Genomic DNA, 26,870 nt, shown 5'->3' on the forward strand with positions numbered 1-26,870 from the left:
AACAAAAATATGTACTACATGTAGTTCAGTGAAAATGTACGTCATTATAAACTCCAAAATATATAAACTAAAATTAAAAAAAAATCCTAACAAAGATCATAGGCTTCTGACTTTGAACAGGTGCCAAAATGTTGATAGGTTAAACATGTTTTGTGAGATCTCGACCTTTCCTCAATGTAGAATTAACTACCACAAACCAATACGCAGAGTAAAACTCAGTTTGATAGAAGACCGAGTCTGATGTACATGAAGGTAACAAAAGAAACTAAGAAAAATGTAAATGCATGTTAAATTTTTGATTTTCTACTTTTCAGGCGAGGCAAATCTCTTTGTATCCAGTATAATGTTATCTTTGACTGGTTGTTTCTCTCATGGTTTGTTGATTTTGTTTCGGTTGTCTCTATTAGTGTTTGGCTGTTCTTTCTCATACTGATACATTAAAAGCGAATATTTACGACTGAAAATTGGAATATTCATGCTCCTACAAGAACATTGTATTTTTTTTTTGCAAATCAAAGATAGGGAGGGAGTGTAATGTCTTTTTGAGTAATAAAATCAATTTTATTTAATGCTATCTAATTAACAGTTTTCTTGGTTTTCCATTTAGAATCTATCAGCATTTAGTAAATACAACTACAGGAAACGTTTTACTTGTAGCAGCAAAACGTGAATGTACTATGTCACTATCATTGTCTGTACACACAACTATTTATCCTTTTTTGTCATCATCGTAACAAACTCTGAAAATTAAAAAAAACATCATTTAATTTATATTGAAATATATATGAAAGCAAATTTTGAGTAGGAAAGATACCAGGATTAAAATTCGTATTTACGCCAGACACGCGTTTCGTTTACAAAAGTCTCACTTTGACTTTTAAGCAAATGTTTTTAGATTAGTTGATTTTGTTCTCATTTTGTCTATAATAGTTCTATAATGATTTTTTTCTGAGAATTTGTATCATAATTAGACATAATCCAGGCCATTTAGGCATTACCTGTCAATAGTTTGATAACAATTTGCCTTCACAACACATTACTCTTAAATTATGTGGTAAAATATTTTCTTTATTCTGATCTTTGTTTGAATATAGTTGAGATAACCAACCGTGATATCCTAGATGTCCGTTGATTATATTTGTCGTTGGGTTGCTGTCTCATTTAATATTACACAATGTCTTCTATTAATCCTGTCGGTAATGTAGTCACGAAGGTATATTTGGTAAGCAACAGTTTTTTAATGAGCATTATGCAACGGAGTACAATATCTTAAAAAAAAAATCACAACCCACATTCTCAGTTTCATCTTACGAAGCATCTTTTAAGGTAATGATTCGTATCGATCTGATGAATCAATTTTATATTATATATAAATACGAAAATTTGGTGTGATTGTCAATAAGACAATTTTCCGACGTTGATTGTTGCCTCATTTGCGTCTTAACTAATGCCGCTATTTGTCAGTTTGTTTGCACATTTTCACAATTTTCATGTCAGAGCTAAATATACGGACTATACGGTATCTTATTTATCTCATTGTCGAAGGCCTTATGGTGACCGATAGTTGCTAACATCTACACCATTTGGTCTAAATTAGACAGTTGTCTACATGGCAATTGTGCCATATGCTCTCTAAAGTTATACATGTTAAATAATATATTGTTTGAACATGACTGAGAGCTAGAATCTACTATACTGTGGCAGACATCTAGCGATATCAATGTTATTGTTAACTAGATACATGTACAGGAAACCATGTAAGATTGTATACAGTACATTTATTCACCTTTATTTGTATCGATAAGTTTTTAGGTAAGTGTTATGTGCACTGATAATATGGCACATTCATCGACAGTCGGCGTTGATGGTTTTTTTTCAATTAATAGAATCAAAAATTCAGATAGACATTTTTTGTTTAAGGCAATACCCTAGTAATTTTGGGGCCCTTTATAGCTTGTTGTTCGGTGTGACCAAAGGCTCCCTGTTGAAGGCCGTACATTGACCTATAATGGTTTACTTTTATAAATTGTTATTTGGATGGAGAGTTGTCTCATTGGCACCTCACACCACATCTTCTTATATCTATAAAGCATCAAATCTGTATAAGGGTGCTATAAACAGTTTCGTATAAAAAACTAGGGGTTATTCCCTGACTAAAAATAACCATGGAGGGAAACCCCTGTTTATTAACTCAATTGGTGCAAAAGTATCATGTTTTTTGTGTTTGATTGTAAAAAATAGTTAATTAGCTTTCAATTGAAACAGGTTGAATGATTGAAATATTTTTAAAAATTAAATTAACTTTACATGTTTTGAGGGGAGACAACTTTGTAAACATCCTGTTTTTTTGGCAGTGAAAATTGAAAACTTATTTGCAGCCACTGTAGCTCTTTTCGGAGCAGGAAACCGTACCCTGAAACAAGATTTTTTTGAAAGGCCAGGTAAAAACCTACAAATTTCATACAGTTTTGATTATGAAAAATGTGCATGGATCATGTCTTCATGTCTGTGCACATGACCTGGTTTCAATTTTTTTCTGTCAAAATTAGAGCTTTTTTCCCCCATGTTCATTGGATGGAATGTTTTTAATATATTAAAAGTACACATTATTTTTATTTCATTATAAACTAGAGAACATTCTGATTCCAGTGATATCAAGTTTTATACAAGTATCTTTATTAATCAGTCCACCACTAAGGGTCACTTATGCATGGTCCCTAAAAATGTGACGTCATAGAAAAAAACTGTTGATTGCACCCTAAGTACCAATTGTTATACCAACCTTCATAATTGACCTTTCCATCTCCGTCCACATCTGCCTCTTTAATCATCTCATTAGCTTCTTCATCTGTCAATTTTTCACCAATATTGACCATCACCTTTTTAAGCTCATTAGGATCTATTTTGCCATCATTGTTTTTGTCAAAAATTTTAAAAGCTTCTCTGAGATCTTCTACTGGATCACTATTCTCCATCTTTTTTCCCATCATTTTTTTAAACTCGTCAAAATTAATTGTTCCACTACCTGCATGAAACATTATCGATTTTATTCAGTTTATCATAGATCTGATTATTTTAACACTTGTTCAAATGCAGTCTTGTAAAAACAAATAATGTTATTGTGGTGGTATCTTTATATTATATATATAAACACAATATATATTTATCATTATAAGTGGTATCCGTATTATAATAACCCGGTATAGATTTATCAGTATTGGTGTACACTGTATCGATTTATTATTATTTGTATTATTTTGATAACATTGTATCGATTGATCAATATTGGTGTTATCTTGATAACACTGTATCGATTGATCACTATTGGTGTTATCTTGAAAACACTATCGAATTATCACTATTGGTGTTATCCGATAACACTGTATCGATTTATCACTATTGGTGTTACCGTGATAACACTTTATCAATTTATCACTATTGGTGTTATCGTGATAACACTTTATCGATTTATCACTATTGGTGTTATCTGTAAAACAATGTATCGATTTATCATTATTGGAGTTATTGTGATAACACTGACTGTGTCAATTTGTCGTTATTCCAATTTGGTGTTTTCTGTAGCAGTATAATTTGCATAGCACCATGGTATTTTGTTATTAGAGTTTTTATGAAGTTGTTTCTTGTAATATCGTACTAGTATTACGGTATACTTATATATTAGTGGTTATGAATTTGTTTAATACCTGTCAACATTCCATACTAGTATAATTTGTTATTTTATATCTTAATTATAAAAAGTAAATTTACAAAAAAATGAACTTAGAGGAAAATCTAAATGGAAAATCCATAATCACATGGCAAAATCAAATAACAAAACACATAAAAAACGAATGGACAAGAACTGTCATATTCCTGACTTGGAACAGGCATTTTAAATGTAGAAAATGATGGATTAAACCTGGTTTTATAGCGCTAAACCTCTCACTTTGATGACAGTCTAAGATTAAAAAGAACTGTTTGGGAAATTGCACAACGTAAGAGGACCCTGTTTTAATTTGTAGCGCTAACTGCAAGTGTAAATAATAAGATGCCGTCGTCTGGAAAAAAACTAGAGTAGCCAAAAGATTCGGTTGCAGTTATAATTTAGACATATAAAATATATAACCACAAATAGACTTGTGTCGTAACACATAAAACAAATGAAGCATAGTTCCTTATAGAAAACAGTATAATACGTGTTTGGGACTTTTATAAACCATTACACAGTCTACTTGTTTGGGACTATGCATTATTACACAGAAAGCTTGTAATGGCTATTGAACAGTTTTATTGTTTGGGACTATAGAACATTACACAGTATATTTGTTCGGGACTATAGAACATTACACAGGCTATTTGTTCGGGACTATAGAACATTACACAGGATATTTGTTCGTGACTATAGAACATTACACAGGATATTTGTTCGGGACTATAGAACATTACACAGGATATTTGTTCGGGACTATAGAACATTACACAGTGTACTTGTATGAGACTATATAGCACATTACACAGTGTACTTGTATTGGACTTTAGCACATTCACCGTGTTGTTGTATGGGACTATATAGCACATTACACCGTGTACTTGTATTGGACTTAAACACCTTACACTATGTACTTGTATGGGACTAAATATATATATAGTACATTGCCCCGTGTACTTGTATTGGACTATAGCACATTGCACAGTATATTTGTTCGGGGCTATAGAACATTACACAGTGTACATGTATTGGACTATAATAGCACATTGCACAGTGTACTTGTATTGGACTATAGCACATTGCACAGTGTACTTGTATGGAACCATATAATATTGAACAGTATTATTATATTTGTTGCGAATTTTACCGTCACTATCTACTTCTTGTATCATTTCTGTAATATCAGCATTTGTTGGATTTTGCCCTAAAGATCTCATTACTGTTCCTAGCTCCGCACTCGTAATCTGGCCATTTTTGTCTTTGTCAAACAAACCAAAAGCTTCTTTAAATTCTACAAAATAAGTTTTTACCAATAAAAAACAATATTTGTATGATATTATATGTGTTAAAGATTTATGATACTGTATTTTTTTATTAGTTCATTCATTCATTCTTTTCATTTCAATATGATTTCATTTCTATAAGTACTGAACAAATATTAAATCAAAGTTATATAAGATAGTATTGTTAATTAAATGCTTATCAATAATTGATTTTACCTGCAATAGTTTCCTCCGAAAGGTTGGCCTGAAATATAGCAAATTCGGATATAAATGCAAATGAAATTTTAGTCATTGTTATTATCATAGAAATTAAGAATGTGCAAATTTGAGGAAGATCTTGCAAGAGAACAGTACTGTACCTTGTTTATGTTATACATGTGTTTGTTAAATGTTTAAAGACAGTCGCAATATGTAATATATAATGTAAGATCCTCTTGGTTTTGAATTTTTCTTCTATTCGTGTAGTGCCATTAAGATGTTTTTCCCACTAGACCCTAATTTTCATAATTTTATTACATATAATTTAAAAAGCCATGTTTGAAAATCTTATAAAATCATTGTTTAATATTTTTTTCATTGGTGTTTTAAACAAAAATAATTGCCAGTGTTAAATATATGAAAAATCTAGAGTGAATCATTTCCCGCCAAATTTTTAATAGCTTATACCTTGAAAACAAGCTCACGAATCCTAAGGTTTTTTTTCTGATTTTTAGTTCCTTCATTTATATACTATAATTTTTTTTTAAAGCTTGTTATTTTAAAACAGAATAGCTAACATCCTTAAAGTAATTTGTTCAATTGTATCATTGTTGCAATAAAAATGTTTTCAAAAAGGCTTTGACAAAATCCATTGCCAGTTAAATGACAACACAGATGCAGTGACTGTCATCTTCATGTCGTTCGAACTTGTGTCTAGTCATCCATCTATGTAAAGGTGGTGTGCGATAAAGCATAGTTTCCTACTTCGTAGACATTAAAATTAACAAGCATATCATTGATTATAATTACATATCTTAACTAAGGCATTATACAGCTAAGTACCAAGAAGTACCATCATAATGTAATTTATAAAAAAACAAAATATTTGAGAACCCACAATAAAACACTGGGTATGCATATAGTACGCACATTCAAATAAACAATTTGAAACCATTTCAATACTAAACTAGATATACCTGCTTTTTATAAAATTACAATTCATGAATAAGACCTTAGTGTCAAACTCTATCGAATGCATCGCTCTTGTCAGAAAACAACAAATATTTAATTTCAATTATTGTAAGTGTGACCAAAATGGTTTGAAAACTTTTAAACAGAGACTGCCAAAGAAAAGCAATAATCGCCAAATATGATAATGGAAGGCAACCTTTTTAAGTCCATTTGTTATAACAACCATATACAATATCGGATATTTAAAACATATGAACACTAATTTGACTCTCTTTTTTCATTTATGTCTTTGAGTTCTACAAAATATGACTATTTTAAATGAATAAAGATTTATGTTGGTTAAACGCTAATGAGAAAGCAAAACAACGACACTGACTGTCACATATAACTAAAAGACGTTAAGAATTAAGCAAACGTTTTGTAAATTATCTATTTTGAATTAAATTTATAGTCATAAAATAACATGTCATAGTTACAGAGAAAATTGATATTTAAAATCACAGATATCTTTTATATATAATAAACAATACATACATCGTAAAATAATAGAAATCAATTTCAATGGCAGAAAGCATTTTAAATGTAAGCCCCTTACAAAAAAAATCGTTAAATATGTTAAAGCATTTTCATTGATATTAATTATTAGAATTCTAGCCGATACAAATTAAAGGGGGCATAGGTCTGTCTATTTCGGCAAGTGGTACGATGTAGAATAGATTCGTAGTGACGAAACAACTCTCAAATTATCCCAGAATTCATATATATACAAACATCAGTAAAAACAAAACAATGACAATTAAATTACTGCATATGTCCCCACTTGGTGTTACAAAGGTTGGAATAGAGGCGGTGTTTATCTTTATCTGTTTATTTCATACTATATAGAAGAGTATACATTTATACGTATATAACTCCTATATGACTCTTGAAATTGATTATTTATGTAATAAATGTTTGTAATTCAATGCATTACAATTATGTCCCGTTCCTCCAGACTACATTTCATACATATCAGCTTACTACTTGTAGATATAATAAAATATCAGCCATGAGTGGAGAATGAGCGCAAAAATTCAGATAAACTGTTTATACAGTGTCAAAGAACTTTCTGTTGAGTGTTCAATATTTAAAACATAATTTTTATATCCATTGTAAACTGAATGTTTGTAATTTTTTATTTATGGTTATTCATAACTCTGTTTCATATTTTGTGATGCCTTTGTTTTTACTTTTTTAGATGATATTCTGTAATACAATGAAATAATTGAAATATAAACAGAGGTTTTGTAAAATAACTATGATTTAGTACGAGATAGAAATGTCCCCTGTTTAGGGGTATAAGAGAAAGAGAGATTTGCTATATGGGATGAAAATTGTTTTGATACAGCAAGGTCAAAGGAATCTAACTTTAATCTACATAAAATCTGGCTTTCGTCTTTAGACTCGTAAGGCTTTAACACTTGATGTTTCAAAGAAATAAATTCTATTGGAATGAGGAAATACAATCTCATGGAAAGAAATCGAACCTCTCGGAATGTTTGCAGTACAAATCTGAAATGAATGAGATTCAACATGTAGAGATTTCACGAAGTTGCACACAAAATAAATTTAAGTGTCCTATTTTAGTGAAAAAAAAATCATTTAACGATTTCATGTTCAGTAACTGTCTTACTTGTTATTACCCATTTTCGTTGCATATCGACATATTTTTAGTAAATTGACACTTACCATGTTGATAACCTAAACTCCAAAAAATTCTACTTCCGTTTTGTAGTCAAAAACAACGTTTAAACATTCAAATACCATTGGACGAGGCACTGTACGTTTGCATATTCAATGTACAACCATTTATGAAATATTATTTCTTTTTTTCTCAGCAAAAAATTGTTTAAATAATTTCAGACAATTAATATTATTTTATTTTAGTACAATATATTTAGCAGAAATTCTAGTAAAAAAATCTAAAATAATAATATAAGTGTTTTCCCCAATTTGTGTACCTTTATTCGGTCCAGTTATTTAAATGTTTGATAAAATTATCTAGCTATGATTGCTAGACAATTAGTGGTGATCGAATTTCAATAACCATTCTTACGCCGCTGTTTACATTTAACTGCAATAACGTTGAAAATTTAAAACCCTCTAAAGAACGACAAATCGATTTAACAATAATGAATTAATAGAATATCTCAATTCGAACACACATATATACACCCTAAAACTTAATAGATAACTAGTTTTTATCAGTTTTGAGTGATATATCATTATTAAACTCTCAGGTTTAATGCATGTCAAATTCTTACCTGATTCAATAGATATAACATATATGCATTTAAGAATTGAATGCTTCTTTTTATAATTTTATTGTGGTGTAAAAGAGTTGACCGAAATACAATTTGTATAATTTCAAAAAATGCGCACGATCAACACTTTTACAACATTATAAAATTACAAAAAGGCATTCGATTATCATAATTACATGTTCCTATTTTACAACCGTGTAATTTTGAGCTATGATTGCCAAATTTTATTTGTTTGTTTTCATATGCATTAGTGTGACGTCGTCGTAAGAAACCTGTGCTGTAATGAGTGGCGAATTTTATAATGAAATTTAATTTTATATTGAAGTGTTTCAGTTTCAATTTCTGTGTTTTTCCACTGGTTTTTGGTTTGGTTCCTGTTATTAATATTTTTCTTTCTTCATCTTTCACTTTTTAATTGATGTTGTCAAGGTGTTTTTTTTTCGACGTTCGATGATTTTCGATCTCTTCCATGGTATCTGTTCTCTCCTTGTCTTTGCCAATATAAAAAGTAAAATCACAAAAAATACTGAACTTAGAGGAAAATCAATTCGGAAAGTCCATAATCACATGGGAAAATCAAATAACAAAACGCATCAAAAACGAATGGACAAGAACTGTCATATTCCTGACTTGGTACAGGCATTTTCAAATGTAGAAAATGGTGGATTAAACCTGGTTTTATAGCGCTAACCCTCTCACTTTGATGACATTCTCGACAAATTCCGTTATATTAAAAATTACATTGATGCGTAAACTCATCTTAGATAGCAGGATTAAAATTTCATATATACGCCAGACGCGCGTTTTGTCTACTAAAAGACTCAGCAGTGACGCTCGAATGAAAAACATTTTAAGGGCCAAATAAAGCACGAAGTTGAAGAGCATTGAATACCAAAAATTCCTAAACGTTTTGCCAAATACAGGTAAGGTAATCTATTCCTGAGGTAGAAAAGCCTCATATATATCCAAGTTGGTGGTGTTATAGGGTTTGCGCTGTGTCTTGTCATTGTCACATGTCTGCCCCATTTTCCTCGATCGTACATTTATTTTAATGGATTGTACTGACCATAAGTAACGTGACGAGTGCCTTTATTTTGGACAGGATTTTACTACCTAACAGGACCACCAGAGATTTCCCAAACTTTTTTGTGGGGTCGCGATGCTCAGTTTAACTCTAGTTTTTTTTTCAAAATGTTCGTCTTTTCGTAGTCGCTAATTTTTACCATGACGTTGTCAATATCGTACAACGTCTGGTGTATTAAATTATAAGCCTTGTACCTTTGATAAATATTCACACCTCTGGGTTGATGCCACTGCTGGTGGACGTTTCGTCCCAGAGGGTATCACCAGCCCAGTTGTCTGCACATCGACTTTGATTTTTTACCGTTCAACAATTTTTGAAATTTCAAACTGGTGAAATTTCCCATCAATGCTATCTCAAATCGCTAGAATACAAGTACCAGACGAGGACTGATCGATAGATAATTAATTCCCGTATAGATACCATCCGCACGTATACTGCATTTTATTCATGCCTATATACTTTGAATGTTCTTTTTTCATGATAGTCGCTGTATTTTATTCAAACCTTTTCTTTTACATAAATGTAGTGCTTTTTTATGTTAATATGGATAACTGAAGACTTGTCTTATATAATGTATCAATATATGAAGTAACAAGATGTGGTATGATCGGCAATTTATGTTCAAAACAATAATCGAAAGCCAAATTACAGATAAAAAACCTCAGGTAAACTACAGGTAAATTCGCACAAACGTAATACCATTTCGCCACGCAAATGTAACGCGTGTCATTTTAAATCCGCGCAAATGTAGGTCGCTTGATTTACTGTTCGCAAAAGTATGAATTATTCAAATTACTAAGGAATTTCTTATCCCAGTCATATATAACCTAAGCTGTTTTTGGAATAGTATTTTGGAATTTTGGGTCATCAATGCTCTTCAACTTGGTACTAATTTGGCTTTCGAACAATTTTGATCTGAGCGTCACTGATGAGACTTATGTAGACGAAATGCGTGTGTGAAGTATTAAAAAATAAGCCTTATAACTATTCACACCTATGGGTTAGTGCCACAGCTGATGAACGTTTCGTCCAGAGGGTACTACTATCACCTGCCCAGTAGTCAGCACTTCGATGTTGACACGAGTACCAATTATATTGTCATTTCTATAGATTTATTGTTTGCAAAAGTATGAATTACTATATAGCTAGTATTCGAAATACTATGGATTTTCTTATCTAAGCCATATATAACAGAGCAGTATTTAGCACAACATTTTTGAACTTTAGGTCATCAACGCTCTTTAACTTTGTACTTGTTTGACTTTCTAACTTTTTTGATCTGAGCGTCACTGATGAGTTTTATGTGGTCGAAACACGCATCCGACGTATCAAATTATAAGCCTGGTACTTTAAAGCTTGATACATGTACCTATTATATGCTTTGATTGCCGTTTGGTATCATTTGCCTCTTTTTGAGATATAACCTGATACGAATTTTGAAAAAAAGCAACTTAACACGAGTCACTGGCGAACCTTTCACTCCGGTTTTTTGTTTGGACCATTTTGCCTAATCTATAGTATCTGATGGACAGTTTGTGATTCTTCCCCTAGATTTTCAATTTTTGATTGTTACTCTCTTATTTTTTATGAACTTGTTTAATTGCATTATTATATAAGTAATTTAACGGAATCAAGGGACTTTACTGATATGGGCATATAACTATTGATGTTACAGTATATGAACAAGTTTGATATCAAAGGGGTGCAATCAGTGGCCATATAAATACCTGCAACCTGTCAATAATCTGTACTGACATAACGTACATAGATCTTGACACTGGGAGAAAACATACAGCCATATTTCATCACACTTCCAGTAGGTATTACTAGCATATTTACCCTTTTCAATATAGAAGCTATACAAGTTGTAGCAAATATATTTGCACTGAGATTGTTCATACGATCAGCTAAGGGCATTAGCTACGAGATATAAAATACATATGTTTGGTTCAATCATTATTGAAAGTAAAATAGTGCAATAATAGTTCGGCTTTAGAAGCCAGTCTGGTTCAATTCTGTCAAAATAGAATAAGAAACATCACTGATTAAAATTGTTTACATGCAAGTGAATAATTCGACCTCATTTGATCCGTTTTCATGTGACCTTCAATTTAACCTCTAAGCTAGAGATGAGGTACCAGGATTATAATTTAGTACGCCAGACGCGCGTATCGTCTGCATAAGACTCATCAGTGACGCTCATATCAAAATATTTTTAAAGCCAAACAAGCACAAAATTGAAGAAGAGCATTGAGGACCAAAAATTCCATTAGTTTTTGAAAACTTTTGTAATTTATAAAATTTACCACATTATTGATATTCATGTCAACACCGAAGTGTTGACTACTGGGCTGGTGATACCCTCGGGAACGAAACATCCACCAGCGGTGGCCTCGACCCAGTGGTGTAAATAGTTATCAAAAGTACCAGGATTATAATTAAGTACGCCAGACGCGCGTTTCGTCTACATAAGACTCATCAGTGACGCTCATATCAAAATATTTATAAAGCCAAACAAGTACAAAATTGAAGAAAAGCATATTGAGGACCCAAAATTTCTAAAAGTTGTGCCAAATACGGCTAAGGTATTCTATGCCTGGGATAAGAAAACCCTAAGTTTTCGAAAAATTCTAACTTTTGTAAACAGGACATTTATAAAAATGACCACATTATTGATATTCATGTCAACTCCGAAGAATTGACTACTGGGTTGGTGATAAAACAGGAAATAAGTTTGTCCAGTTTTTAAAAGGAATAGTATGAAACATAGATTACCCGTTTGATTGCCTGATTTGATCCACAAAAAAAAAACTCAGTCTGCAGACGTCTCATCGAGTGTTAGTAAGGTGGCGTCTGGATTTAATTACACATGAAGGTCTGATATATATTTTCGAGCCCATGCATTGTAAATTGTTAATTTCATATTTTTTATAATTTGAATATACATTAAAGTGTTTTATTAATCAAATATTAGCATTTGTGTCATATCGCTGAACATGAATTTGACAGCTTATGCCCTTCTAATAAAATAGAAAATACTTTTGTTTGATAAAAGTGTGTGGAAGTGTACTGCTATAAAGAATCGAAACGTAAAAACCGCCAACCAATCAATATGACCATCAGAGCACGTATTTTTTTCCAAAACATTTTAGACATTTTGATATTCGACCATTTTTTTCTGCTTTATTACAAAAGATAATTATAATTTATTTGATAACAGTTGGTGACCTGTAGTTAAAACACAGATTGTACTTGTAGAGCACTGATTATAGGCCGCGATAAAACGATACATGTATTAGGGGGTGTTTTGTGCAATTCAGTTAACCAATACATCAATGAACCTGTAATTAGTTACAACAAAACTTTATCAGATGTGAGGCAATGCTATGATTCTTTTTGAGCATACTGGTGTGATTGTTACAGTGAAAGAATTGAAATGGCTGCTTTTAGAACTTCCGTGTTATATTTACGCTGTATAGTTATATTGAAGACCAATATATTTTTTTTATGAAACTCAATTAAACCACATATTTACTAATATATATAGCCAATAACTGTTTTATTCCTTATTCGAAGAAAAACGTATTTAATAATAAACAATTACTTTACCAGTATGTTACCATACTTTTTCTCTCGAATATTGAATAAAGCAATCATTGTCTTTTGTTTCGGCAAACATGTGAGTGGTTTAATTGACTTTTAGTGCAAACAGTTTTATACTATGAATTATTATGGCATTTTCTGTTTATTTTCTATTTATGAGTTTGACTGCCCCTCTGGTATCTTTCGTCCCTCCTTAATACAAATTACAATATATACTCACATTCCCAAATAAGATCCAGAAACATGCAACAAGTGTTTGTGTTAATCTTTCCCCTTTTTAGTTGACTTTCAAAAACCTGATACTAACTCGAATGATTGGGCTCAGTGAATATCATGTTTTTTTTCTCAAAATACTGTGACTGAACTTTAAATTTTGCTCTCCAAATATTTCAGTTTATTAAAAATTATGACCGATTTGCAAATTGCTTCTAATTTCTCCCCTTTCACTTAAATGAATTGACTGTGGTTTTCTACAGCAGCTGGTAAAAAAAATCGTGACCAGTTAAACAGTTTGCTTCGAAAAAAACAACATATTGCCATTTACCGGAATATTGAACGAACTGCAATTGTTGGAGATCAACACTTACAGTTCACTCACATATATAAAACCACACATTAACCCAACCAAAAACCGTAATTGTATAAACATTCAACTATTACCATTATACAGCAGCTTACAATGTTTATGCTAAAAAAAAAGTGAGGTAAGAGCATACAAACTGTGTAAATTGATAATAGAAAAGCTTTATGAGAATATATTGCACAAAAAAGGATAAAATGTACAAATGTTAACAAGTCAGTCTATAATGAATAGTGCCGTTTAGTATTCATTTTCATTGTGTTTGTTCGTAATGAATTATGCTGTTTAGTATTAATTTCCATTGTTTGTTTGTTCGTCATTGTGTTGTTTAATATTCATTTTCATTGTTTGTTTGTTCGTCATCTTCTTGTTCTTCAAATGCATCTCTGTTTCGCGCCATTTTCACAAAACCTGGTATGAATTCTGCAAAAAGAAGAGGTGGTAAATGTAGAACCTGGAATTTTATATGTTTGTGTAAGTAAAAACAATACTTCAACAAAATTAACTTTGAGTACATATAGTATAAATTGCACTTATTACACTTAAATGAAATATAGCATAAATCATAACCATCATTTGGACTTTGGTGGATAGTTGTGTTATTGTCAATCATACCACATATCATTTTTCTTATATTATAAAAATATAAGTGCACGATGGTCAATATCACTACTAAATTTGGCCTTTAACTAAATTCAGTCCTCATAGATGTATGCTTTTGCTTATCTTTAAAGAACTTCATGCATTGAAGGAAATGCGGTTGTATGATGCATACACTTATTATTGATATAGACCCTACATGTACTTCCATTTATAAGCTTAAAATACCCCCGAGGGTATCACCAGCCCAGTAGTCAGCACTTCGGTGTTGACATGAATATAAATTATATGGTCATTTTTATAAATTTTCTGTTTACAAAACTTTAAATTTTTCGAAAAACTACGGATTTTCTTACCCCAGGAGTAGATTACCTTAGCCATATTTGACACAACTTTTTGGAATTTCGGGTCCTCAATGCTCTTCAACTTTGTTTTTATTTGGCTTTTTAACTATTTTGATCTGAGCGTCACTGATGAGTCTTATGTAGACAAAACGCGCGTCTGGCGTATAAAATTATAATCCTGGTACTTTTGATAACTAATTAGATAGTGCCATGGATACCACTAACGTCAGAGTAAGACTTCCTACACAGGCGAATTAGCTCTGTAAGATTAGTTGGAATATTCTATATGGATGCAAGTTTTATTTCCTTTCATTGGAATAAATAAGTAATAATGGTAATGGTATTTTCACGTGCATATAATTGATTTATATCTTAAGTTTGCCTTAAACACACAACATTTACAAAAAGGATCTTCAAGACCTGATTCAGTATGTGTCTGAGTAAGTCGACCATATTAACACATAAATTAGCTTCTTTAAATTATTAGAATAAAGGTTTTGCATATATTTAGAAAAGTTCATGGCTTTGAGATGGTATGAAAATGTGTGCATCACTAAGTATAATGCGAAAGCATTGTCAGACCGAATAACCACACTGATCTGATGTTAACATAGGTGTTAAACATTCAAATGTATTGCTTTACACAAAGAGTCTATATTTGATATATTTGTGTTTTGACCAGGAAACTTGTAATAACATATTATTTATATCGTTTACCTTCATAGCTTATTTTTTCGTCCCCATCTTCGTCGTATTTTCCCATCAGATTTTCTAATTCTTCAGAGGTCAAGGGTTCGTCTCCAAGTTCAGTCATGATACGTTTGAATTCTTTCTTATCTAGAAAACCGTCACCATTTTTATCAAATACTCTGAATGCTTCTCTCATTTCTTCCTCCAAGTTATCAACAAAATTCCTGTTTCCATTTTTTTCCATCCATTTTATAAATTCTTCGCAGTCTATCGTTCCACGACCTATACATATAATACAGTTATAAAAACTTTGTTAGAAGCAAAGGCATGATTTTAGTGTTAACAAACAATGGTAGATGCGTATATCAACATTGGCTTATGTTTTTATAATTTCTTTATTGATTTTATATAATGAGGATTCATTATATTTAGTTGGCTGCACATTTTCGTTGATTTCATGGTTACAGGTGAACCACAAACTTAAAAATGTCCAACAAAGTACAAGTTTTGTATTGGCCTGTATGCAAACAAGAGTAAAACCACGAAATCAAATATCCACGGAAATACCAAGTTTCCTTTATACACGACAGTTTTTACCCACGAAAATTAATGAATCAACAGTGTCACTTTACAATCGGATAAAACTTTTTGATGTTATATCGGGTGATACTTGCATAGAAAATGCTTTTGTTGTTGTTTTTCGCGTTCTCGTTCAGATGGGAATTTATACAACTTCTGTGTTGTTATACAGTAACATCAAGGGAGGATGGTATACAACAACACCTCTATCTGTTTTTCAATGTGTCATCCGCATGACTTTTTTGTCGCATTTTTCGCTGTTGCTACACATTACAGGTCTCTACAATTTGATACTCAGCTTTTGTTTTCGTGTGCTTTATCGCCTGGTGCATTTACATCCATTGTTCATTAATTTCTTGTTTACATTTATATAAACTTACACATACTGGCAATGCAAGTATACTTTTTGAGGCAATTTTCAAATAATTTACGAATAAGAAGTTCCTAAAATTTGTACCAAGCATCATATAAGAAAGCTTCAAGCCGTGTTATTTGTTTTCAAATCCATTGATCATCAATTTTCCCTTTCAAATACTTATTGCGGACGACTAACTGGTTGTAAACGTTTAACGTATTAACTGTGTACGCAGGCCGTTTATAATCAGACTTTACCAGTCAACTACTATCAGCAAACTTATTTTCACGTTCACACAATTACATTTTTTATAAAACTATGTTGTTCAGTGATTCTGTGTAAACTTGACTTGACAGGCAAAAAAACGTAGATTTAGATACTTAAATACCACTCCAGTTGTTTTCCGGAATTAATTATTTTTATATAAAAAATACAAGCGAGAGGTTCGGCTAGCTATAAAACCAGGTTCAAGCCACCATTTTCTGCATAAGAAAATGCACATGTCTGTACCAAATTTTGAATTTGACAGTTGTTATCCATTTGTTTGATGTGTTTGAACATTTGATTCTGACATTTGATCAGGGTATTTCCGTTTTGAATTTTCCTCTGATTTCAGTATTTTTGAGAGTTTACTTTATATATTAACATACCACAATTATTATTTTGTCTTTCATGGAATCAGTTTTATATGACAGATCTTTGATAAGAATTAAATCACAAAAATACTGAACTCAGAGGAAAATCAATTCGGAAAGTGCATATTCACATGGCAAAATCAAATAACAAAACGCATCAAAAACGAATGGACAAGAACTGTCACATTCCTGACTTGGTGCAGGCATTTTCAAATGTAGAAAATGGTGGATTAAACCTGGTTTTATAGCGCTAACCCTCTTTATGTTTATTATTTTTTTTACGAATTATATGAATTCATGTGAAATTGAACTGGACATTTTGTATATCCGCTTGTCTTTTGGTGAAGACAGTGTGTTGACCTCTTGATTTTGTAAGAATTATGTGAATGTGCTATTTAGTCTGAACCATGTACGGTTTTAGTTTAACAAAATTTTGTTTCCTGTCTTTTAACAGAAATACATGCACATCCAAAAAAGTTACATTGGTCTACAAAGCAAAGGTCAAATACGACTCAGAAGATTGTTTTATAATTTTCAACTTACCATCCTGGTCAATTTCGTCGAACATCTCTTGTATTTCCGATTTGGTCGGATTTAATCCTGTTGATCTCCACATTCTTCCTGCTTCTTCAACATCAAGTTTCTGGTCACCAGTTTTGTCAAAAATTAAGAAAGTCTCTTCTAATTCTGTTTCAAAAAATATTTTACCATAAAAGAAAGGACACATATAGAATCAATGTATCAGTGAATATGTAAAGGTATACATTACTTATTTTGTTAAACATGTTTATCTTGGTCATTTTTTATCCGTCTTATTAAACTTATAGTTTTTGATTGTCCTCTGTGTCTTCTCTATTTTAAATACTTTCACGGGAATGTTTTATAGTTTGCTCCGATCACTTAAATTCATTGAGATTTGGATAAAACATCTGATACAGTGTACAGAAGTTTAAGTGTATACTATATCTTACACTCATTTGTTATTTCAGAAACACAATTGAATGCATATAAAATTGAGAATGGAAATGGGGAATGTGTCAAAGAGACAACAACCCGACCAAATAAAAAACAAGAGCAGAAGGTCACCAACAGGTCTTCAATGTAGCGAGAAATTCCCGCACCCGGAGGGGTCCTTCAGCTGGCCCTAAACAAATATATACTAGTTCAGTGAAAATGAACGCCATACTAATTTCCAAATTGTACACAAGAAACTAAAATTAAAATAATACAAGACTAACAAAGGCCAGAGGCTCCTGACTTGGGACAGGCGCAAAAATGCGGCGGGGTTAAACATGTTTGTGAGATCTCAAGATTATGATTTCATCATATGAACATCAGGCACAATCCTTCCCGTTAGGGGTTTAGTATCATACCATCATAACATATATGAGAAGAACATAACCCGTGTCATGCCAACAACTGTTTTTAGAATAAATGTGTTTAGTTCCGACGCAAAGACCTTATCAGTGACTCAATATTAACGCCAAAATATGCAATCTTTAATGACTTGACAACAGTATCGTAATTATATCCCTTCTTAATAAGTCTATTCAAAGGTTTTGTAAGTTTCTGAGGTGAATACTGACACCTTTGTGCTTTATACAGAATATTTCCATAAAAAATTGGATATGAAATACCTGAACGTATAAAAAGTCTGCATGTTGAACTCTATTTACGAATGATGTATTTATACCGATGATAAAATTTAGTAAATGTTTTGACTAGTTTGTGATATCGAAAACCCTGGTGTAATAATTTATCAGTAATACATAAATTTCTCTCGTTAAAATCTAAAACATTGTTACATTCCGTGACGACCGAATCGTACAAGTTGAGATATATAAACACCGTAAGATGGTGACAAGGGAACGTCACCATCTAAAAACGGATAATTAACAATAGGAAATGAAAAATCATCCCTTTTATCATAAATTTTAGTATTCAGCTTTCCGTTAGTGATATAGATATCAAGATCGAGGAAAGGGCAGTGGTCATTGTTAGTATTAGCTTTATTTAAAGTAAGTTCAGCAGGATAAATTTCATTAATATACAAACTGAAGTCGTCATTATTGAGAGCCAAAATATCATCCAAATATCTAAAAGTATTATTAAATTTGTTTATCAGATGTTGTTTTGATGGGTCTTTGCTTATTTTTGTCATAAATTGTAACTCATAACAATACAAAAAGAGGTCCGCAATAAGTGGTGCACAGTTAGTCCCCATTGGAATTCCGATAATCTGACGATATACGGAATCCCCAAAGCGAACAAAAATGTTATCTAGTAAAAATTCAAGGGCATATATAGTATCAAAGTCCAATTAACATATATATGCATGTTGATTTGACGAAATATAAGCATTTTCATCCATCTATCAATCATTGAATCTGTTTGTCATAGTCAACGGTAAGACGGCATGTTTAAATGCATATGGCTAACAAACTTGAAAATGTATTGCAACAGAAAGAGACAAATAATATAGCATTGTTCTCACAGAATCGACTACGTTTTAACTTACATTTATTAAATATTTTTCTTAATGATTTCGAAAAAAGTGGAACAATAATTGTCTTTTGTGAATATAACATAAGATTAAAGAGAGTGGGTTCTTCGATATTATGCTTCTATATAATTGTTTGTTGCTTTACGCAAAATGAGATGTTACTTCCTCTTTTTGACAATTATTGTGGCAAGCGATCTTAAAAGTTGCCAATTGAAAATAATAACTTCTTAAGAAGCATACATGTATGTAAATGTCACAAACCATGACTAATTTATCGTTCTTTTTTCATTGATTTCGTTAAAAATTACAGAACTTGAAATACAATCAGTTTAATTTGTAAAGTTACAGAACTTAAAATATATTTGTTTAGGGGCCAGTTAAAGGACGCCTCTGGGTGAGGGAATTTGTCGCTACATTGAAGACTTATTGGTGACCTTCTGCTGTTGTTTTTCTATGGTCGGTTTGTTGTCTCTTTGACACATTCCCCATTTCTATTCTCAATTTTATTCTATGGCTTTGTGATGTCGAAACCCAAACTAGCATTCATGAATAATGAATAGTAAAATATGATTGGGTTGAAAAATTAAACCCATTTTTGATTTAATAATGTATCTGAAAGAGAAATATTTGTACTTACATTACATTGTTAACTCAAGGGATAAGTGGGCTTTTTTTATATCATAAAAGGTCAAAATATATACTTATCCAGTCGCTTTTTCACTTATCCTTGATTCTAAACGTAATACACGTATCTTACCCTTTAACTGATCCTCAGTCATTGCCTACAATATACGAAGGTTGATTTAAATTATATTTATAATGAATATAAAAAGAAACATTAATTTTGATAAACGTCAATAACACCAAAAGAATAACACAATACTAGGACTCGTATGAGTTTTGACAAATTGTTTAAGAAATAAAGAAAACTTGTATATAATTTAAACCAACATACATGCATGTGATCATTGCATAAACGGTTTATAATCAGCGTTCATTTGCAAGTTTTTAATGGTTTTATACTAGTAATTTTTTCGGAACTTGTATAGCTTGCTGTGTGAGCCAATACTCTGTGTTGAAGGCCGTTCTTTGACCTTTAATTGTGTGGTGTTTTTTTTTACAAATTGCGACTTGGATGGAGAGTTGTCTCATTGTAACTCATACCACAGCTTTTTATATCTCTTTGATTTACACCAAATACATTTGTATGTTTTACATTGCTTGTGCTAAAACTAAATTTCGATTAAGATGATTTGGTTAGATAAAGTCAGACGATGCAATGGAATATCTAAACAAAAATCTTTTCACAAAAATATCAGCAACAAAAACACCAAACCAGAAGCCTAGGAAAGTCATTTAATTCATATGTCTTGCTAACATTATTTTGAAATTATCTCAATCAATACTTACAAGTCGCATACAACTTCAATACAATCTAAAAACAACACTTACCATTTTCGATGATTGTGTTTGCAGTTTTAACGTCCCAAATTATGCTCTTAGTCTGTAAAATACAATTATATGTACTGGTTTTAACATTCACAATAGATTATATCAGCATCATTGTAATTATTATTGGATCGAATTATGTTTTCTAAGAAAAACAAATTATTTAGTGTTATAAATCCTACCTTATATTATGATACCCGTGTCATCGATTGCTAAACTTTAATCACTTAAGTATAAACTCATGTCAAAACTTTCTCTAGTTCGGCATTTAAAATGATAATTAAAAAAAAAAGAATTTGAATATTCTAACAATCATCTTAACAACTGTTGCTATTTATCATAATAATTCTGACTTTCTACTTGTGACAATATTTGTGATTTTTAAATATACAAATATTCGTGTAATATATAATTGTAGACTTAATTATACTTTAGTGTACTTTTTTTAAATGGGCCCATCATAAAACATTTACCTTTAGAACGGTCGATGATAAATTATGTCTTATAATTTACACACGATTCGTCGACCTTCTCTGAATATCATCAGCGTTCACCGTTACTCACATGTGCCCCGGTATTAATCCCCAGTTTATGCTGAATTCATCTCTAGTATTCTGTGTGGTGTTTGATGGTTTATTTTTTGTATGAACAACTTTTTCTTGTTACCATGGTGTTGTTTTTGTTTCTTAATCTGTGGTTTTTGATTGTCCCCTTTTGATACCACTTCTTTTCTAAGTCCCGTAGTTATCTTTTCAAAACTAGTTAGGAACGGCAGCCTACAGTTTCACTTGTGCAATTCTCAAATGCGACAACAACAAAAAAAACTACCGTGGAAGGAAAAGGAAAAAGTGCATAAGAGGGATACATAATAGATTAAAAAAATGTCTTTACTTTTATTGATAGGTACATTTGTAGGAGTTGATTTTTTTGTTAAAATCTAAATCTATCGAAAGATAATTATTTGAGTATTGCTTCTTTAACGACTAGCAACAAATATTTCATGCTTATATTTAGGACGAGATCTATTAACATTTAGAATACTGTATACGTACTATCATGTATGTAGGTTTCTGCAAAGTGGGGTGACTTGTTTAAAATTGTGCGGGGAAAGTCTGACTATCACTGATCACACCATTATGTTTAGATAGTGGCAATACAGTTGCTTTGCAACATGCATTATGGTGAATGGGTTCCTTGACGTACATATTGATTGACACTCTTTCTTCAATGTATTTAATGTCCCCAATTGGACTGGACTTGCTAGTCGATATCATAAATAAATATATTCCACATGGACAAACATATTCGCCATTTGAGCACTTTTTGTGTTTTTTCATCGAAAGAAGGCCAATGAAAGAGGACAACATACAAACATCAATAATTGTCAGCCAAGTTCAAAGATTATTTATGAAGGTCTTGCATAGGAATTCACGCTCCTCCCTGAAGTTATTCGACCAATGCAGTATATCTGCAAATATTTCATATTCAAAATATCACGTAGTATTTATAAACTAATAAACATGTGGAAGAGGCATTTCGCAAAGATATACCTCAGGGAGAGGGGGTTCCGGGGGTTGGAACTCTATCTATTTTGACGATCAATGAATTTGAATGAGGACATGTATATAGTTGACCCCCATTTTATCTATGGTTGTGAAACCCCCTTTTAAAAATGGCTTGATCCGCCTCTGCACCTATAAATACAAGTTATTTTGCCCTGGAATGGCTTATTACATAAATATTTTTGATACTGACATATGCTGTAATTAAAACAAAAAATAAAACATAAAGATACCAGAGGGACAATCAAATTCATAGATCGAAAATAAACTAACAATGCCATGGCTAAAAAGAAAAAGACAAACAGACAAATAATAGTACACAAGACACAACATAGAACAAGACAACTAAAAATTAAACAACACAAACCAACTAAATAAAATTGAGAAAGGAAATGGGGAATGTGTCAAAGCGACAACAACCCGACCATAGACCAAAGGCCAGCAATAAAGTTTATTTACGACAAAACCACAAGCATAGTCTAGAGTTTATAAATACTAATATTGCCATGCTATTGACTTTGAACTAACTTTAAATAACTTGATAACTCTCAGAACTGTACTTAACATGCCTCCTCCGATCTGTGTAATTGTGCTTTGTTTTGTTTACAATTTACAAAAGGGCTAATTTGATAGGACTGTCTGAAATCGTCATGTGTGTAACTCATCAGTCTCTAGGTTCATGGAAAGTGCTAGACACTCGATTAAGAACCCTTATTGTACAAGTTGTATTCGTTGGATCTGTCTTGAACGGCGGGTTCTACGCAAGATGAGATAAAATTAAAATTCAATTCGGATGAGTTTTCCCGATGATTCTGAGAGCTGGCGGACACATTCTGAGTGTACTATAAACAAATTCAAAATGAGCTTTTTAAATACGTTATAAAATAAACAAATCTATCTCCTCTTTTCGTCATTTTTAATTTTTCCAGCCCCCTACCGACCTTCCTAAATTAAATGAAGTATATGCATCACGTCTATTAAAACATACCTGTTTAGCTTGTGAGTTTCTTGCGTGCAGATAGAAAAATATCGATTCGGTTATATACTGTTATTCTTTAACTTCTCGATCTACAACGAAACTGAATAAAATATCAAAGAAAGCGAGTACGATTTCCTACATACAATAAATAGTTACTTTAGTTTCTATGTTATATTTTCTCAGGTAAAGCAATTAACCGAATGTAGATTGGGTATTGTATTTTCATGACTATGGAAACGGGAGACATAATCTATCTTTTCCAGCTGAAGCAATTGTCCTTATTTTGAATGGAATCTTATATTCTACGGGTTGTTATTACACCCAGGATTGACTTAGTACTGAATAATTGAAGTACAATTCAAATTATACAATAAACTGATATGTCTATATATTATATACATATGTATTGGAAAATGTGAGCAGGACATGATATATATTATATGCAAGCACATGATCAATAGTGTATTGATAATAATGCAGACTTTAAACTCAAAATATCATTTTAGACACAAAAGCAACGTCCGTTTATAACTGATTTTATGCTTCATTCCATATTGATTTAACTTTCTTTTGTTGTAATGTTTTACACTGACTTCACGTGAAGAAATAATCTTTATAGGCTCAATTCTCGACCGGATAAAACGTAAGAGAACTTATCTACACGTTATTGATGTTTTACTGCTGGCACCAGACCGAACATTTTGACAATAAGAACAACCCTTACACTGATAGATTTGCAGTAGTTGTAACTATGTGCCAAGTTGAGATACGAATATAAAATAATGTTTAAGTAAGTGAAACCACTTAAGGTCTTCCATAAAAAGAAGCACAGAAACAAAAATTGTGAAAAAGTAGACTTTTGACTAAAGAGGAGATACAAGGTTATGTAGCAAATAAATAAAGGGTTAATGAATTATTATATTTTTCGTAGTAAAATGCCGAATACAACCCCGAAAACTTTTAAATGATTGATCGTTGTTTGCTCCATGTTAAATAGAAAATATATCATACATATCCAAGATGAAAAATAATTACATAGACAATAACTGTTAAGTGTCTTTATTGCATTCATTTTCGATTTAAAATCCTTTGAGGCCCGCGAAGTAATATTAAATTCACACATTCAGCTGAAGACGGGTTCGCAAAAAAAAGGACTCTCGAATAGTCAACAATAATACATCGCTCATGGTGAATAATTTTTTTTCAACATAACAAATAATTTCAACAGTCAAAACAAATAACAAAACATTGCCCAATTTAAAACAGAAGTGTACGAGTTGTCCTACGCTTCAGAATATTGAACTGAACTTAACATTAACTTAACATGCATGCTAAAATTGACATGGTTGATTTTGTTAAACATGTAAACAATCGATGATTGTCGTCGTAGAAAATACTGCAATTCATGTTTGCCTGTTGTCAGAAAATTGGTATAGTTCTTATTGCTCTAAAGAAAAGTTGAAAACAAACAGAACGTATAAAAAAAGTCGTGAATGAGCATAAGGTCAAACAATACGTCATTGGTATGCGACTGCACATTCTGAAGTCACGCTGGTTTATACCACACTCGTCAAAAGCAATACACAAACGAAGTCCCGGAAGTGGGCGGAGCTTTATACAGCATAGTGATATCTAGACACCCAATTACAGGATAAAAATTAATAGTATAGCAACGCTCTGAAAAGTGGGTCGATCGAAATAAATCAAGACTTTGAAAAATGCAATTTCAGTTATAACTAAACTTCCCCATGTTTGCCTTTTTGGATATAAACATACTGTATAGACTTATTGATGGCCATGTAAACTCAAGTGCCGAAAATTGAAGAATTCTTGATGACAATGGAGTGTTGACAATGGAGTGTTTACATAAATGACAAGACTATATCAGGCTCCTGTTATACACGGTTTTGTAACGTGCAAAAGCAACATAATAAGTAACTGAATATAACGATTAACGTGCTTAAATGATATATTAGAGCACTCAAGTCCGTTGTGCTACGATAATTCTCGTTTCCTAAAGGGTAACACGTATCTTGGAGAACATATGTTCCCTAGTAAGTTATATTGATTGTTAAAAAAAATTAATTTAAGAAATTACAAGCGATCAAATATCTTTCAAAACACACTTACCACTTCATGCTGGATTGCACGTTCTGCATCGGCTTGGTGAGTACATAGCACATGACAAAACAAATCTTTATTTCAGCCTTGTAACATGGAGAATTTCTGAGAAATAAAATTGAGAATGGAAATGGGGAATGTATCAAAGAGACAGCAACCCGACCATAGAAAAACCAACGGCAGAAGGTCACCTCACTATTTTTGACATTTTAATCTATTATGTCTGTTTGTTTTGTACACGCATATTTGTCAATATAATTGAATTCGAATTTTTACGGAATACATGGTAATCTACTTAACTGGTTTGAGAGTTATCTTTGTGATAGGCAACAAAAAGTTGTGATTAATACATCATCATCATCATTTTGCAGTCTTTCAGCTGGAGTACCTCAAGGCTCAGTACTTGGTCCCTTATTATTCATAATATATATAAATGACATTGCAGAGAAACTCACATCTCTAACTAGACTCTATGCGGATGACACTGCGTTTAATTACTCGGGGAACGACCAAGAGCAAATAAAAACTGTTATTGATCGTGACCTCGAAGAGCTAAACGAGTGGTCACGGAGGTGGCTCATGTCTTTTAATCCAGACAAAACAGAAATAATGATTTTTTCAAATAAAGATGCACCCGTTTTAAAATTCTGCTTAAATGATAAAGAAATCCCTATAACAAAATGTCACAAACACCTTGGGGTAACGTTTTGCTCTGATGCTCGGTGGAACAGTCATATAGACAATCTGATTATCAGTGTTACGAAACATCTAAATATCCTGAGAAAACTCAAGTATCAGCTATGTAAGAAAAACTTAGAAAAACTCTATTTAGTATTTATAAGACCAATTTTTGAATATGCAACTGAAGTTTGGGATAATTGCGGGATAGGATATGTTAATAAACTTGAAAGTTTGCAGCTAGAAGCTGCTAGAATAGTTACTGGTTTGCCTATATTTACAAAATCTGAAATTTTGTATGAGGAAATTGGATGGGAAACTTTAGCTGACAGGAGGAAAAGACGAAAATTACAAATGTTTAATAACATTCAACATAACCAAGCTCCGGATTATCTATGCAAACTTGTTCCACCTAGTGTACAGAGCACAACTACATATCCCTTGAGAAATGGCAATGACATCATTGTTCCTTTTTGTAGATTATCTCTTACTAAAGAATCTTTTATACCATCAACTATTAACCTATGGAATCATACCGATTTGTCCCTTCGAAAATCAGACTCTATAGCAAAGTTTAAAATCCAATTAAAAAGGTTAAATACCACAAATAAAGATATACCAAAGCACTTTCTATATGGACCGA

General features: G+C 31.8%; 2 protein-coding genes across 4 annotated transcripts; both read right to left on the minus strand.

The window, feature by feature from the left end:
- Positions 1-535: 535 nt before the first annotated feature.
- LOC134711880 (calmodulin-beta-like) lies at positions 536-8,018 on the minus strand. The gene is made up of 5 exons (XM_063572835.1): positions 7,891-8,018; positions 5,209-5,236; positions 4,857-5,000; positions 2,783-3,025; positions 536-740 (listed from the first exon to the last, which is right to left on the minus strand). The coding sequence occupies exons 1-5, from the start codon at positions 7,891-7,893 to the stop codon at positions 706-708; spliced, it is 453 nt and encodes a 150-aa protein (XP_063428905.1). The 5' UTR covers positions 7,894-8,018; the 3' UTR covers positions 536-705.
- A 5,858-nt stretch (positions 8,019-13,876) lies between these two features.
- Positions 13,877-23,563, minus strand: LOC134711883 (calmodulin-A-like). Of its 3 annotated transcripts, none has more exons than XM_063572840.1 (6): positions 23,438-23,563; positions 20,891-20,942; positions 20,196-20,220; positions 17,479-17,622; positions 15,394-15,648; positions 13,877-14,155 (listed from the first exon to the last, which is right to left on the minus strand). In XM_063572840.1, the coding sequence occupies exons 2-6, from the start codon at positions 20,891-20,893 to the stop codon at positions 14,061-14,063; spliced, it is 522 nt and encodes a 173-aa protein (XP_063428910.1). In that variant the 5' UTR covers positions 20,894-20,942; positions 23,438-23,563; the 3' UTR covers positions 13,877-14,060. The 3 variants fall into 3 exon arrangements, with proteins under 3 accessions (XP_063428910.1, XP_063428909.1, XP_063428908.1); XM_063572839.1 differs by lacking the exon at positions 23,438-23,563 and adding an exon at positions 21,361-21,521; XM_063572838.1 differs by lacking the exon at positions 23,438-23,563 and adding an exon at positions 21,070-21,215.
- Between the last annotated feature and the right edge of the window lie 3,307 nt (positions 23,564-26,870).

Source organism: Mytilus trossulus, chromosome 3, assembly GCF_036588685.1.
Source record: "Mytilus trossulus isolate FHL-02 chromosome 3, PNRI_Mtr1.1.1.hap1, whole genome shotgun sequence".
Classification (NCBI taxonomy): domain Eukaryota; kingdom Metazoa; phylum Mollusca; class Bivalvia; order Mytilida; family Mytilidae; genus Mytilus; species Mytilus trossulus.